At 36.2% G+C, this 16,606-nt stretch overlaps 1 protein-coding gene across 1 annotated transcript in view; it reads right to left on the bottom strand.

Annotated features, from left to right (window-relative positions):
- The window catches only part of LOC135081293 (protein sickie), a 188,287-nt gene that overhangs the window by 46,036 nt on the left and 125,645 nt on the right, over positions 1–16,606 (bottom strand). The window contains exons 15-17 of the mRNA XM_063976028.1: positions 14,058–14,164; positions 2,296–2,424; positions 674–756 (exon numbers count right to left, since the gene is read on the bottom strand). Coding sequence (XP_063832098.1) covers positions 674–756; positions 2,296–2,424; positions 14,058–14,164 — 319 coding nt within the window. The remainder of the gene's footprint in view (positions 1–673; positions 757–2,295; positions 2,425–14,057; positions 14,165–16,606) is intronic.

The raw sequence follows: 16,606 nt of genomic DNA on the forward strand, positions 1-16,606 counted from the left end.
CATTATTTGTTTCCGATTTTTAAATGGCACTATAAAAAGACCAGACCCGATTCTGTGTTTCCACTATCTCTCGTGTCACATAATGGATGCATCTTTCCATATTTGTCAATAGTCCATTATATGTTATCTACACGACCTAGTTTGAGTTAATTGCTAGTTTTTGTATGTAATCACAGCAAATTATAAGTAAAAATAACTACCAATATGAAACCACAACCTATTCAAGCAAAGCATGTTTGTTTCAGCCATATGACTTCCACTACTGGACAGAGACCTCTCCCGAAGATTTATATTTCCAATCAAAAAAATCTCAATTCAACAAATCATAGTGTAATCTAGTAGGTACATGAAAATGATGAAACAAGAAATAAAAATATGAATTAGTAAAAAATATGGTTCAGTGTGGTTTTATAATCGAACAGCTCACGCAGGTAAAACGTGTTTAACTCTCAGTATCAAAAATCTCCATTCACAAAGTAAAAAAAATCTCAAAGCTCATCACAGAAAAAATTACATAATACCAACAGCTACCAATCTAGTATTCTCCCGTCCAGGCTTACGTACGACTATAAAACCATCCTAAGTATGAAAATGAATGAAGTACTTAAGTATGAAAATGTATGAACTAAGTATGAAAATGAATGAAAAAGTTCCTTACTGCGTTTGTGCGTACCTCGTGCGCCTGCCTCTCTTCAGAACCTGCGCCGGCGGCGAGCGAGGATGCAGTCGACACCAGGGATGCGGTGGATCCGTGCACTGTTGAGGATTGAAGGATGTATTAGTGCAATGCTCTGCCGTTAGAGCGCAGCACTAGCGCAAACTTTTTGACAGATGTCAGTGTGATTGAATTTGTAGAAATTAATAATTTGAGTAAATAAATTTAAAGACGACAGCAAGTTTTGAAGACAAACTTTGGGCATCTTTGATCTTATCTAATCTTAAATATATAAAAGGAGAAACTGACTGACTGACTGACAGATCAACGCACAGCCTAAACGGCTAAACGTAGGCACTTGAAATTTGGAAGGGACGTAGTTTAGGTGCCGCAGAGGTGCACTAAGAAAGGAATTCCCGAAATTCCCACGGGAACGGGAATTAGCGGGAAAATCCTTTTGTATGAAAAATCTAAACCGCTTAAGTTAGACGCTTGAAATGTAGTATGCAGGTACCTTAGTAAACTTAAAGCTTAGGTACAACATGATATCGCAAAATTCCCACGGGAACGGGAGTTAGCGGGAAAAAACATATGTATGAAAAAAATCTAAACTGCGTAAGATAGACGCTTGAAATTTGGCATGCAGGTACCTTAGTAAACTTAAAGCTTAGTTACAACAGGATATTGCAAAATTCCTACGGGAACGGGAGTTAGCGGAAAAAAACATTTGTATGAAAAAAATCTAAACCGCTTTTAAGATAGATGAAGGGGGTAAAACGGGATCCACGCGTACGAAGTCGCGGGCGGCCGCTAGCTATCATATATCTTCTATATAAATAAAAATGAATTGATGTTCGTTAGTCTGATTAAAAGTCGAGAACGGCTTAGTCCTGATTAAAACTCGAGAACGGCTAGGCCGATTGAGCTGATTTTGGTTTTAAAATGTTTGTCGTAGTCCAGAGTAGGTCTAAACGGTGAGCAAATACGCGCGCGATATTGTTTTTCTGTGACAGACAAAATTCCACGCGGGCGAAGCCGCGGGCGGAAAGCTAGTGTAGTTATATTAATAGTTGCTATTTATATTTTAATATTATTATTTTTAATTAACAGTGAATATTAATGATATGCTGTCACTGTACCTCAACATAATTCATTAGTACTGTGTTTAATTTGATACGTTTTTTCTAGGTATTACTGTTTGTGCCAGTGGCGCCATCTGCTTATATTATCGTGCTTCATTTATATCTAGTTGTATCGTTTAACTCTGTCTAGACTGCTAGGTATCCTGCAGAGCGGACACAATTTTAGGAATATCGGTTAAAAAGAACCACCGGTATTCTACCGATGGCACGGAGGCATTAATTAAAGTCATTCGATGATGGTAAACGGGACTATTCCCACCTCTCGTTCCCACCACTGCAACTCCTGTGTAGCCAGGATCTATAGCTTGACCGCCATAAAAACCCACCAATGAAGGTCAAGTTTGTCCCATTCGATGATGGTAATAATAATAAACAATCCAAAGAAACATCAACGTGCAGTTTATAGTTGGCCAATAAGAAAGATAAAAAAGTGTTACTATCATTTCACTGGCTGAAATTAAATCTAAACTTACAACCAAATACGTAATAAGTACAAACCGTCGTCATTCTTCTTGGGGTAGTGATGGGAATGCCTGGGTGTGTGTAGAACGTTTCCGGGCTGGTGCGTGGGACTTAGGGCAGAACGCGGGGAGGGCGACGGCGGCTCTGAGACGCCGTAGTTAAGACCTAGGAAATAATCACTCAATCAATCTTAACGCATGCGTGTCTTTATCGAAAAATAGTATGAGCAGCGCATGCATGTGACGGGTTTCACGCAGGCGCTCCCGCTTACACGCATGCATTTCCATTCATTAATAGACTAGCGCACGCGGCGGGTGCCTGCGCAAGTTTTAGCGTAGGTCTCCGCCAAAATTTTTTTTGCTATTTTGCTTTTTACTTTAGCCATTGATTGAAATCTAAAGTATCTTTAAGAGCGTTGTAGCAAAAAGTTGGCGTTCGGATTTTAGGTTTTTATTGCTTGACGTCGCGTAGTGAGTGCGCAAACTGCATTTATCTGTACAATTTCAACGCTGCGTCGACTAAACGATCTTAATCCGTAGTTGTATCGTACCTAAGACAGTACATCATACATAATAATAAAGAAATAATATATAATTTACCTTTTTGATTTTTTTCTCAGATTAGACTTTTAGCAAAATCAAGTTACGTAATTAATGTATTTTTTACACTAGTAAATCCCGCGACAAGTTTTTAATCTTTAAATTGAGTAAAGTAATAAGTTGATGGGTTTGAAAGAATTTATGTTTTATTTTATTCTTTTTACAGCATCAAAAGCTTGTTTATGAAAAATATTTACTATTTAAATTTTACTTTTGACTTTAGTTTTTATGATGCGGGATGGAAAAATTAAAATTTATTCTGATTTTGTGACGTTTCCGCACATAAATATGGATAGGTTAAATAAATAGAATGAAATGTACGAAAACGAGCGTGCCATTTTTTAAACGTTATCTATAATATCTGTGTCCATCAAAGAGCTCGTAACTAAACATCGTAAGCGCCATTCACATTATTATCTAAAAGTTAATAATAAATATTTAGTTTTTGTAAATCTAAACAAGTCAGGAAATCAAAGAGGTAAATACTGATATCATTGTGATTTTATAGAATTTATTATTATAAACCACGGTCGTATAATGCTAAAAAATCAGAGGTAACTTAAAGTTTTTTATCCATAGAGCAAAATTTATCTAATCGTGTTTTTAAACAGTTATCCCATTAGGTACACATGCGTTCTGTAATACAAACCCATCAAAAACAATACTTGTCAAAAAACCAAGCCTCACTACTCAGTTGTTCTACGGTAAAAAGTTGTGAGATCCATGTAATACCAAGTCCAGTCCAGGAAATCATTAACGTTTTACATAAATATATTGACTTGGCCATCGCATGAAAACAAGTGTAAATTAAATTATTTAGTGCGAAATGAAACGAAATTTTGCATGCCTGTGTAGACGTGCATAATTTCAGCTCAATGGGAAAACGGGAAGTAAGTAAATTTTAAGTTGCAAGATTTTACAACTCCAGATGTCAAAGAAAATAAAAGCTTGTAGATAGCTTTACAAAGAAAATAAAGATTTATGAAGAAAATAAAAAGTAGGTACTGTCTACGATACATTTGTTAGGCCGTGTTGCACCGTCTTACTTTAACATTGACATCAAAATTTTGGATGTCAAAAATCTGTCTAGCATAAAACACCGGTTATTGTCAGTTATGGTCAAAGTTAGGTGGTGCATCTCAGCCTTAGTGTATTTTAATTAAATTTAATACAAATAAGGATGACGAAAATAATCGATAAGTGATCTCACTCGAATATTTCTTATAGTAGGTATACAAGATTGCGAACAAATGGTTACTTACTGAAAAAGTGCTTCATGAGACCTAGCAAACGGCATCAATAATAAATGTTTAAGAACGAACTGAATCAATTCAAAAAATCTATATTTCCAGCTTTTATACATTTAATACAGTTACAAACAAACACGAAATGGTTTCTGATAATTCTGAGTGCCTTAATGCCGTCCCGTTTAACTGTTTATTTAGTATTTATTAATTAGTATCTCTTGATGATATTGTAGCAAGCAAGTAAAACCTAAAATCATGTTTTCCGTAAATAATTTAAATAAGAATGCAATTTACGAGTTTGTTGTTTGATTATTATATATTACTAATTAAATTTTAAATTTAAAAAAATAACACTTCTAATATGGTAGGTATGGCTGGCGGCATACATTTAGTATGAAATTCGGAAACATTGAATTTTCGCATAGATCCAGTTTATTCTTTGACCTATTTATTGTTATTGTTTTAAAGAGCTCATGAAGCATGTTACGAGTGCAAGCCTCGTCTACGTCACAGCATACGTCACGCGAACATCACGTGTTGCCCAAGTGCAGGTGGCTCGATTGTGCAATAGTGTTAAAAAGTGCATAGTGGACAGTTTTCGATCAAGTGAATCTTTCGGACAGTTTCGCGGCGCCTTTGAGCTTCAATCGCGGAAGCATCAGGACGTTTAGTTAAGACCTGATCATCGTGATCACTTTAGGATAATCACCTTTGTAATATCTATCTAATAAATATATCTATAATTAAAAGTATAGTTTTTAAAAATCCTACCCGACGGCTCAACTCCGTAACTGGCGCAGTCGGTAGGATAGTCGAGTCAGTGCGCGATTTCACACTTCGAACCGCCTGATAGTCGTTTCGCCGGCGTGTCGACTATTCCTACGAATCTACGTGAAGCAGTCGTCGGACGGAGAAGAAGAATCGACTTCGAAAACCGGCGCTAATCCAAAAATCGATGGCCAAGCTAAGCATCCTGCTCCTGTGAGTTATTTTTTTTATAAGTTACGCATTCCTATTGGTTGCCAGCGGTCCCTTTCCTGTCTCCCGTAGGGCGTAATACTTCTTAAAATAAGTATTTTCTAGTATTTTTTTTTATTAAGTAGTTTTAATTAGTTTTCAAGATTTTTCATCCGAGGAGTGATAGGGATATCGGGCCGAATCAACGGCGAGGTATCCGACCAAATTCTAGAGAATTTAGATTTTATCGTGATTTTGAGACTATAGCAGAAGAAATGGCGACCGAGCAAATGCCTGTTGCCTATGATAAGACAGAAAGAATTTGGAAAGCTCTAAGACTAGTACCTGAGTTTGATGGAAATTCAAATGTTTTAATCAGATTTTTGAATATTTGTGACCAGCTAATTTTAACATATATCGATCCAGCCCCGGGCAACGAATTAAATAATTCCGCCTTAATTAATGGCATTTTAAATAAAATAACCGGACAGGCCGCTAAAACGTTAAATACAAATGGCATTCCCCAGGACTGGAACGGTATTAGAAATGCTCTTATTAACAGTTTTTCGGATCACAGAGACGAGTCCGCTCTATACACTGATATGTCTATGTTAACGCAAGGTTCCGACAGCCCACAGATATTTTACGAACGAGTCCAAAATTTATTAAGTGTAATAATGACTTATGTAGAGTTACACGAACCAATAAAAACCACAGTTGAGGCTAAGCGCGACCTTTACAAAAAATTAGCTCTCCAAACCTTTACTAGAGGCCTAGCCGAGCCATTGGGCTCCCGCGTGCGTTGCATGCGTCCCGATTCTTTACAAAAGGCATTGGAATTCGCCCAGGAGGAATTAAACGTATTATATCTGCAAAATAAAGTCGGAAGCCCGCTCGCTAATTCCAAGAAATCAGTGACGAATAATGCATTTAATTACTCGCCTTTTAATTTGCATGATTCACCCATGGCGCCAAGACAGTTTAATTTTGCAATGCCAACGCGTCCATTTAGACCATTTAACCCATTGATGCAACAAGGCAATTTTCCCGGAAATTTTTTACCTAACCAAGGTTTTCCTAATAACAGTTTTAGGCCTACTTTGCCTCCTCAAAACTTTTTACACCAGCAAGGACCTTCAAGGACTCAACAAATTATGAGAGCTTTACCGCGTTCCAATATGTCTACAGGTTTCAAAATCCCACCACGAGGAAACCAGGCATATAATAATTTTCAAAATTTCCCAAAGCCTATGAGTGGTGTTAGTCACCCAGTTGCTCGCATATTACCGCCCACTCAACAAAATTCACGTCCTCAAATTAACTTAAATGAATTTTATGACCCTGAAACTATGTACTACAACGACTTTGACTACGGCCTAGAGCCTTCACTACCTGAAAATAATTACTTGACTGAGGAAATGACCGAGACAGCTGACCAGAATGATCAAGAAAATTTTTGCTTGACCCCAGATCAGATATCCCCAACATAGAGTTGCACCTTCAAAATCAAAGGCAACTACCATTTATTCAAATCCATGACCCCCCTTTGAAACTTCTGATTGACACTGGTGCTAACCAATCGTTTATTAGCCCAGAAGCGGTGGAAAATTTTTTTTCATCGTATGACCTGAAATATGACCCCTTTATCGTCACGAACATTCATGCTACAACCAGAAATAATTATTCTGTAACTATTCCATGTTTTCCCGAATTCAACGACCAAAGGCCTATAAAACTTTTTGTGTATAGATTCCACGAATATTTCGATGGTCTGATTGGTCTAGATCTCCTAGAACAGTGGCAATCTAAAATTGACTTAAGCTCTCGCGTGTTAAAGACCCAATACGCACAAAATCCAATCCTTATGTACAAATCAGGCAGCATTAACCTATTTGAAACCGTGATTCCCGCGCAATCATCTCAGTTTGTTCAAGTTCCAACTAACATTTCTGAAGGTGATATATTATTATGCATAGAGTCGCAAACTATATGCGGTTGCGATATCACAAACTGTCTATCGACCGCCCAAGACAGTCGAGCCTATATAGAAATTGTTAATCCATCCCAAAACGACGTCATTTTTACTTTATCAGAACCTTTGCAGGTGCACATTTTCAATGAACAAAGTGACTCACTCAATACAATCGACGGAATGACACATGACGCCGAACGCTTCCGAGAAGTTTTGTCGCGGTTGCGGACGGATCATATGAATGCTGAGGAGAGAGCCAATTTGCTTACATTATGTAAAGAATATTGCGATATATTTTATTTGGATGATGAGCCATTAACTTTTACGAACAAAATTAAACACCGCATTACAACTACAGACGAAATTCCGGTACATAGTAAAACTTACAGATATCCGTTTGTGCATAGAAAAGAGGTACAATCGCAAGTTAAAAAAATGCTTGAGCAAGGTATTATTAGGCCTTCCACTTCAGCCTGGAGTGCGCCTATTTGGATAGTACCTAAAAAAGCCGACGCATCGGGCAAAATTAAATGGAGACTAGTAGTTGACTTTAGAAAACTCAACGAAAAGACTGTGGACGATAAATATCCCATTCCCAACTTGACTGACATCCTAGTTTTCTCAACTTCCCTTCAGGAACACATGATAAACCTCCGTAAAATCTTTGACAGGCTTCGAGACTCAAATTTTAAAGTTCAGATGGACAAGTCTGAATTTTTAAAACATGAGACTCCATATCTAGGACACATTATCACACCACAAGGCATTAAACCCAACCCGGATAAAATTTCAGCAATCTTAAAATACCCCATTCCAAAAACTACTAAGCAAATAAAAGGATTTTTGGGACTCATTGGATATTATAGGCGTTTCATTCCCGATTTTGCTCGTTTGACAAAACCTCTGACAGCATGTCTGAAAAAAGGCTCAAAAATTGTTCTCACTCCTGACTACGTAAAATGCTTCGAGCACTGTAAGACCTTACTTATAAATGACCCAATTCTTCAGTACCCCGACCTTTCCAAAGAATTTATTTTGACCACCGATGCCTCTAACGTCGCCCTAGGAGCCGTTTTGTCCCAAGGCACGATATGCTCTGACAGACCAGTTGCATACGCATCAAGAACTTTAAATGACAGCGAACTGAATTACTCTACCATAGAGAAAGAACTACTTGCCATAGTCTGGGCAACGAAATATTTCAGACCTTACTTATTTGGACGCAAATTCAAAATTGTCACGGACCACAAACCTCTACAATGGCTTCTCAATCTCAGGGAACCAAACTCTCGATTGACTCGATGGCGACTGAAATTGGCAGAATATAACTTCACTATCATTTATAAAAAAGGCAAGGCTAATACTAATGCTGACGCTCTATCTCGCGTTGAAATTCACAACGAAGAGTTAGATTCAGTAGTAGTTAATATCAGTGACTCCTCATCATCCCCGTCAATTGTCCAAATAGATGACTCGTCATCCTCAACAGTTACAGCCCCCGATGATAGACCACTCATCAGTCAATCTTCAACCGACACAGCACCGAGCTTGAGACCAATATTCACCCCACCACCTGAAAATAATGACGACTTACCGTTTTTACCAGATTTTGAAGAAGGCACTGACCACACCAGCGTAGAGCATCCTGTTCTTGAAATACCAGTATCAGAGGACCCCTTAAATAAATTTAAAAGACAATTAATTATAAAAGTGAACTCTAACGTTTGTACTGCGAAACCAAAAATGACCATTCCTTTTGAGACATACAAGAAAACTGTAGTTCAAATCTCCGAAAGCAACCTGGAACAAGACATTATATCTGTTGTAAAAAATCACATTGATCCTAAATTGCGTACAGCTATTCTAGTAGAGCCCCTTAATAAAATGTATGACATTGTACCTATTTTACAAAAAACATTAAAAAATAGTGCAGTTAACTTAATCCTAGTAAAAAAAGAGATCCAAGATATTTGTGATTTTCTGAACCAGCAAGATATAATAGCAAAGTACCATGAAGGAAAAACTAACCATAGAGGTATAAATGAAACACATTTAGCGCTTTCCCAACGTTATTATTGGCCAAAATTAAAGGATAGCATAACTAAATATATAAACCAATGTGATATATGCAATCGTGCTAAATACGACCGCGTTCCTTTACAACCTCAGTTCCAAATTGTACCTCCTCCAGGTAAACCATACCAAGTAGCTCATGTGGATGTACTTACCATAGAACAGGATAAATACCTAACAATCATAGACTCATTTTCAAAATACGCCCAAGTATACCGACTACCAGATTGCACTGCCCCCAATATAGTCAAAGCTCTTTTGACTTTTGCTACTCATCATGGATTCCCAATGCGTCTAGTTACAGACCAGGGAACAGAATTCACAAATCAAGTAGTGAGCGAGTTTTTAAAATTACATCAGGTACACCATCATAAAATAGCTGCTCATGCTCCCAATGAAAATGGCATGATAGAACGTTTCCATAGTACTCTTTTAGAACACATTCGTCTTTTAAAATTACAACACAAAAACGAACCCACACAAAATTTAATTCCATACGCAATAATTGCGTATAACAGCTCTATTCACAGCCTTACTAAATGCCGCCCATTTGACCTTATTACTGGTCATTTTGACCCCAGAAACCCGACTGACTTAGACTTATCGGAACGACTTTTACAGCAGTACTTACAAGAGCATCGTAGTAAAATGGACACAGTTTATAATATTATACATGACTCATCTTACGCTGAGCGTGCAGGCATTATGGAGCGACGCAACATAGACCGTGAACCTGAAATTCAATATAGTCAGGATCAAACAGTCTACATAAAAAATCCAGCTGCTATTAGGCAAAAAACTGCACCCCGCTGTACACAGGATAAAGTGATTTCTAACCTTCCCATACACATTTATACTTCCAAGAAACGGGGACCAGTAGCTAAAACTAGACTCAAGAGAGATAAGAAAAATAAAGACAGTCAATTGTTACAGGACCCTGCTACTAATGGCGGACCTGGACCAAGCACATGCAGGTCCACTGACTGTAAACGCGATCCGACTTGATGACCTGTCTGACGGACCTGGAATTCTGCCTTTTAAACTTGGTTCGACTAGAATCGTATCCCATGACCATACATTCCTCCACGAAATTGACCTAGACAAAATTCAACGACAAATTGACTTACTGCAAACTCAACTTACTGACTTAGCGAATAGACTACCTAACCAAAAATTCATTTTATATAAATATCAAATATTGCACTTATTCAATAAACTTAATAAAACTTCACTAGAGTTAGAAACTTTCGAACCAAAAAGAATTAAAAGAGGTATTTTCAATCCTTTGGGAACGTTTGTTAAAAGTATATCAGGTAATCTTGACAACGAGGACGCTCTGAAATTCGAAAATGCTCTTAAAATATTACAGGAAAATGATCAAGAGCTTTCTGCTAGCTTCAATAAGCATATAAGCTTATATAAAGAAATGACTCTCCAACAAACTCAAATTTTAAATAATATTACTTTGAATCAAAGGAAATTAGAAAAAGCAATAATATCTTTGAGTAATGCATCTATTAATGATAAAGAACAGATGTACCAATATGCTCAAATTTCACAACTTTTCAGTATAGTTACTGAAAATGTTCAGGAACTTTCAACCGAAATAAGTAAATTAAGTAATATTGTAGCTTTTAGTCGCACAAATGTAATGCACCATTCTATTCTATCTATAAGTGACTTAAGAAATATGTTAAGCCAGCTTAAAATAATCTATAATCCTGGCACATTATTAGACTTAGATATCAGGTATTACTACGATTTAATTTCAATAGGCTCATATTTTATAGATAGGAAAATTGTAATTGTCCTTAAATTTCCCATAATGTCCCTTGAATCATATGATCTTTATAGACTCTGTCCTGTTCCAAATAAAAACTCCGAAATTATCCTTCCACCATTCCCATATATGGCATCCAATTCCCAGGAATTTGCGTACATGGAGGCTGAATGCCCGAAGATAGACACCTGGTACATCTGCAAGCAGCAGCTTAGTCATCAAACCCGAACGCATAGTGATTGCATCGTTAACCTCATCTACCATCAAGACATTGGAAACTGCCATCCTACATCTGTATCACTTCAAAAGGAAGCACTTCTGGAACTCGACAGTCAGCATTATATCCTTTCACTGCCCAATGAAATCAAAGTGCAAATATCCTGCGCGCAAGAAAAATACCACTTGTTACGAGGTAGTTACCTAGCAACAATTCCACGAAATTGCAGCATTCGAACACCTGAATTCACAATCATCAATACCGACGACAAATTTCGTGGACAGCCTGTTGAAATCATCACATTCCCACAATCGATCCTGACGTCAGCTAATTCGAAGACACAGCTGCCACATTATAATTTCACAACAATCGACTTGAATAAGTTGCACAATATTCAACATCAAGTACTTATGGATCCACCCGTGGCAATTAACAATGTGGACTTATCCAGCTTATACCACACAACGATACCTACCTACGTCATCGTACTGTTAAGTGCACTTGCACTCATTAGTGTGGCTTACTACCTACGGCGGCGAATCAATCTGAACCAAATTATATCTTCACAATCCCAAGATATTGAAATGGCATCAGCAGTTACTACACCATCAATCGAAGATAGAAAAGCCGCAACATTTACTCTCACCCTTCGCAAATAGTTGCTCGTCTAGGAGGGGAGGTGTTACGAGTGCAAGCCTCGTCTACGTCACAGCATACGTCACGCGAACATCACGTGTTGCCCAAGTGCAGGTGGCTCGATTGTGCAATAGTGTTAAAAAGTGCATAGTGGACAGTTTTCGATCAAGTGAATCTTTCGGACAGTTTCGCGGCGCCTTTGAGCTTCAATCGCGGAAGCATCAGGACGTTTAGTTAAGACCTGATCATCGTGATCACTTTAGGATAATCACCTTTGTAATATCTATCTAATAAATATATCTATAATTAAAAGTATAGTTTTTAAAAATCCTACCCGACGGCTCAACTCCGTAACTAGCACTTACAGGAACAGTAAACAGTTTCTCGATATCTTATAATTAAAAATCAAGTGAAATCACTTATCGTTTACACCCTGTACCTATACTTTTAAAAATAAACTCATTTTATACGTTCATTTGTATAAGTATCTACAATACGTTACGTGCATGACTGCGGTGACGTTTGAACTGTACTGACCTACCCACCTTGCTTTTCTAATAACACATACTTCTGAATTACAATCTAGATCTAAGCAAAACAATTTTGTTAAAATATTTTTTTGAAAATTGTAATTTGTCATGTGTTTTATTAAATAAAATAAATAAAATAAATAAATACAAATACCTAACCAACTTAGTTGACGTTTTATAAAACTATTTGTCTAAGTGTCATCGAGCGACCGCTGGTGGATTTGCCATTTACCTGACCTACCCCTTTATTACTAAACGTTTAATATCAGATGAATAGTTACGCACCAATTTCTTTCATTCAGTCGTCAGTATTGAACTTTCGGAAAAACATGACGAAGCATTGTGTGACCATACAGACGCTATTCAAATTTTATTAGTAAGGAAGGGTATCCTTCCGTTTGGCCAAATTACTTTTCGCCAAATTTCACTTCGCAAACAACTTATCGCCAAAGTTTCATTTCCCAAATGAACTTTTAGCAACCTGTACTTTTCGCAACTAATTCATTTGGTCAAATTATCATTTGGCAAAATTTTACTTGGCAAATGTTTACATTAGTAATCCGTAAGGAAGAGTATATTTTATGTTGGTAGAAACACAATAGCATAGACTTATGTTTTGACAGCCTGTTAAAATGTTTATTAGTCATTTATTTTTTCCTGACCAAACAGATACCATAATAATATCTTTTGTCTATTCTATCCATATTCTGTAAGTAAAATAATAAAAAGTTGAAAAGAAAGAAATTACAAGTCCGATTTACCTAAACAAATAAATTAAAAATACTTGCGGATCAAAAGTACTCAATCATACTACAATTTACGAAAAAATCACGCGTGACGCATATACGTCAGTGGGCAGTCAACTGACATAGACCCGGCGTCTACGAGTGCCAAAGCACGACTGATTTATGCCATTTGATGCACCCGATTTTATAGTATTTTCAAATTAATTTTTCATTTGAAGATTGAAGATAGATATTTTTTCTTTTTCACACAATAATAGTACTATGTTTCTTCTTAAGTATAAAGTAGTTTATGTTGCCAAATGACTTTTATATTATGAGATGTGACCTGTTTTTTTGTAGTAATTTTCTCGAATTTTGACTATCTTAGACATGATAAAAATGCATTTTAATGAATTAAACATCAAAATTTTCTCAATACACTTTCTTCTTCAGGGTATGCTTATTCTAATGAGTACATTCTATCTTCTTACTTAGAAATAAATTTGTTGTAATATTAGTTCAAAGTTGTGCCTTCGCGAGTTACCTGGAAATCGGGCTTTCGAAATTCGCTGTTTTCGTAGGCAAAAATCCAATTTGAACGAGATTTTGTCAATAGACATTCCGTAAAAACGTATGATAATTACGATGATATAAGTCAAAAGAAGCTATAACAATAAATTATATGACTAAAATCATTTCGAAATCTGCCAAATTCTCGATTTCTGCATGAAAAATGTGACAACGCTCTTAAGTTATAATATCTGTTTCTTATGGAACACATGTACCGGTGGCTCTCAAAGCACAGTTTAATCAGAAGATTTTTGAGTAAGTATGGAGTGTTTGTATACCGATCTAATAAGTTTCTCGTCTGTTGCTAGCAGATCTTAATCGAAAATACAGCACACTCAAAGGCATTATGTTATTTTTCATTACGTTTAAAGATTTGTAGGTACTAAGGTGTCATAGGTATTTTTACTTATCTATTACAGGAGATGCAAAAACATCATTATGTAAAGACATGCAATAAACATTGGAAATGACTTGAACTTAAGGCCTTTTTACCTTGTCCTCCTGGTCCATATTGCACTGGTAAGCAATAGTAAGGCTCGTAATCGCTCTCCGATGATCGCTGCAGCATCGATGGGTACAGTTTCTCAGATTTAGTCGACCTGAAACCAGATTTTCTTTAGTTCCGTTCAAATTAAGGCTTAAACCTTGTCAGTTTCAATGTAATTTTGTGATATTTTGTGTCAATGTATGTAAGATTTGTAAAGATATTTTTTATATTTCAAACTGACAGAGTTTAACACAAATAGGTAGGTATGTTGAGCGTACATAACGTAACACGACATGGCACAGTGATACAAATAGCAGACTTACGGACTCAAGCCTATTAAATTAACTCGAAATAATAATTAGCTTAACGATACATGTGACAAAAATAATAACACGTTGACACGTTCATAATGTGGCAGGTGCGACAGTGAAATCAATGCTGACAAAAAAAAAACGCGTAAATAATGATTGTAATCACGATGATAATGTACATTATTAGCTATTTTGCGCTTTTTTATTCATAAGTGCCTTCAAGCTACACTTTATACCATACTTGATAATGATGATAAAGCACAAAATCGCTAAATGGACGTGTAGCCTAATAATGTTGAAATTATAAATAGAGTAAGCCGTGCCACGTTCAAATCATGCATATTATGTATGTTGAAGAGAAGCGTGCCACCTGGAAGCCAAAACATGTACAAACTTCAACCTTGTGGCATACCTTGGGAATGTCCTATCTCTGAGGTAGCTAAAAATGTAATTTATTTTCATGGTTTTAAAAACTATTTTACATTATTTTATCAATAATTTAAGAACAGCCAAATTGGTGTTAATGACGTGGATGAAACACAGAGGATATGAATGATACAAATGGATGATTAACCTTTAGCTACTGAGGTGGATTTAATTTCACGTAAATACTGACGTGGGGGCCTGAGAGGCCCGTACATATTTGTGCTTATATTAAAAAATATATAATCTTTTTAGGGTTTTTTCTTTAATAATGATTAATAGTGGTTATATTTAAATACAATAAAACGATTTTTATGTAAATTATTTGTTAATAAGTACGTAATATTTCAATATTTAGAAAACATGTAGCATTTTTTGGCAAAAATCTCATGAAATCGTGATTCACAAAGATATCATGAAAAATATTCATAAATTCAACAAATCAACTTAGAATCTTAATTTTCAATAGTCGTTTTAGCTAATGATATATCAGTAATTCTAATATGAAAAAGAGGGAAAAAAATTACACACATCGAATAGTGCGAATTAAACACAGTCTGGATAAACTTACTTTGCTCAGTGAAGGAAGCCATACATGTTTTTAAAATCTAGATTTCATTTGAATCTTCAAAAGACATGTATGGGACTTGGTTTCATCGTTTAAATCTTGATAGACAGGTACAGGCATATCATTTCCTACCATACGTGCCAAAAACTACTGTTCTTCTATTTTTCGTTAAATGCTGGTTATTTTTACTTCCGAGATACCGCTTTCTCTCGGACGACGTACTGAGGGTTCCATATTATAGATTTTTTCAAATTATTTCAAGAAAAGACTACAACTAAATGAAATCTATAGACAAAAAAAGTTACGCCAATACTGAGGTGGGGGCCTGAGAGGCCCACTAGAAACTTTAAAATTAATTTACCTACTGAAATTGCGCGTGCAATCACGTGAACAGTTGTTGACAGCCTCGGCGCAATGAAACTCGAAGGTACTAAAAGATTCGCGTGTGTCGTGCACGTGGGAGAGGAGAAATTTAACAATTTGACTTTTTCAAGGCCTGAGAGGCCCCCACGTCAGTAGTTAAAGGTTAAGTAAAAGCGCGGCGCATCCATTATAAACATCGATAGTTGAAAATTTAGTAGAAAGTTTAGTAAAAACATCAACTGTGTAGGTTGCTAAAAGCGTGAGACTCAAATACACATAATAAAATATTAAATAACCTTACGTCACAACCTCACTAATAACAATTTTGTATTTTTTTCTTTAATTACTCAACACCCAATTATTTATGGAATTGAAAAGTCATTCAATCAACTATAAATTGGTTGAATGGATAATTATTGGATATGAAAGTAAGCAACTCTAATATATCAAATTGTTTAACTCACACACATGTAAAGTGTCACCAGTGTGGCGACTGGTATTTAAATTTTTATACAGGGTTATAAAACAATATCCAAATATTTAGGAAGAGTTCTATTGATGATTATGACCAACTTTTACTACGGGATCGAATGAAAGTCGAAAGCGAGAAAAATATCAACATTCTTAATCAACCAAAACAGAACAGCAGATTTTTTCTAGGTATCACAGGGTGTCACCATAGAACCCTTAGTATATCACTACGTGGCTCTATAATATGAGGTACAGCAGGATAGCACATTAAAAGGTCACAGTGAAATGAACCCGTCTTGAAACCTTTGCAACAGTTTTTGAACTCAGTAAAAGTTGTTCATAATCACGAGTAGAATAATTCCTTAAAAAATTTCAACTGTTTTAAGCTAACCCTGTATAGCATCAATTTAATTTTCGT

Source organism: Ostrinia nubilalis, chromosome 2, assembly GCF_963855985.1.
Source record: "Ostrinia nubilalis chromosome 2, ilOstNubi1.1, whole genome shotgun sequence".
NCBI lineage: Eukaryota > Metazoa > Arthropoda > Insecta > Lepidoptera > Crambidae > Ostrinia > Ostrinia nubilalis.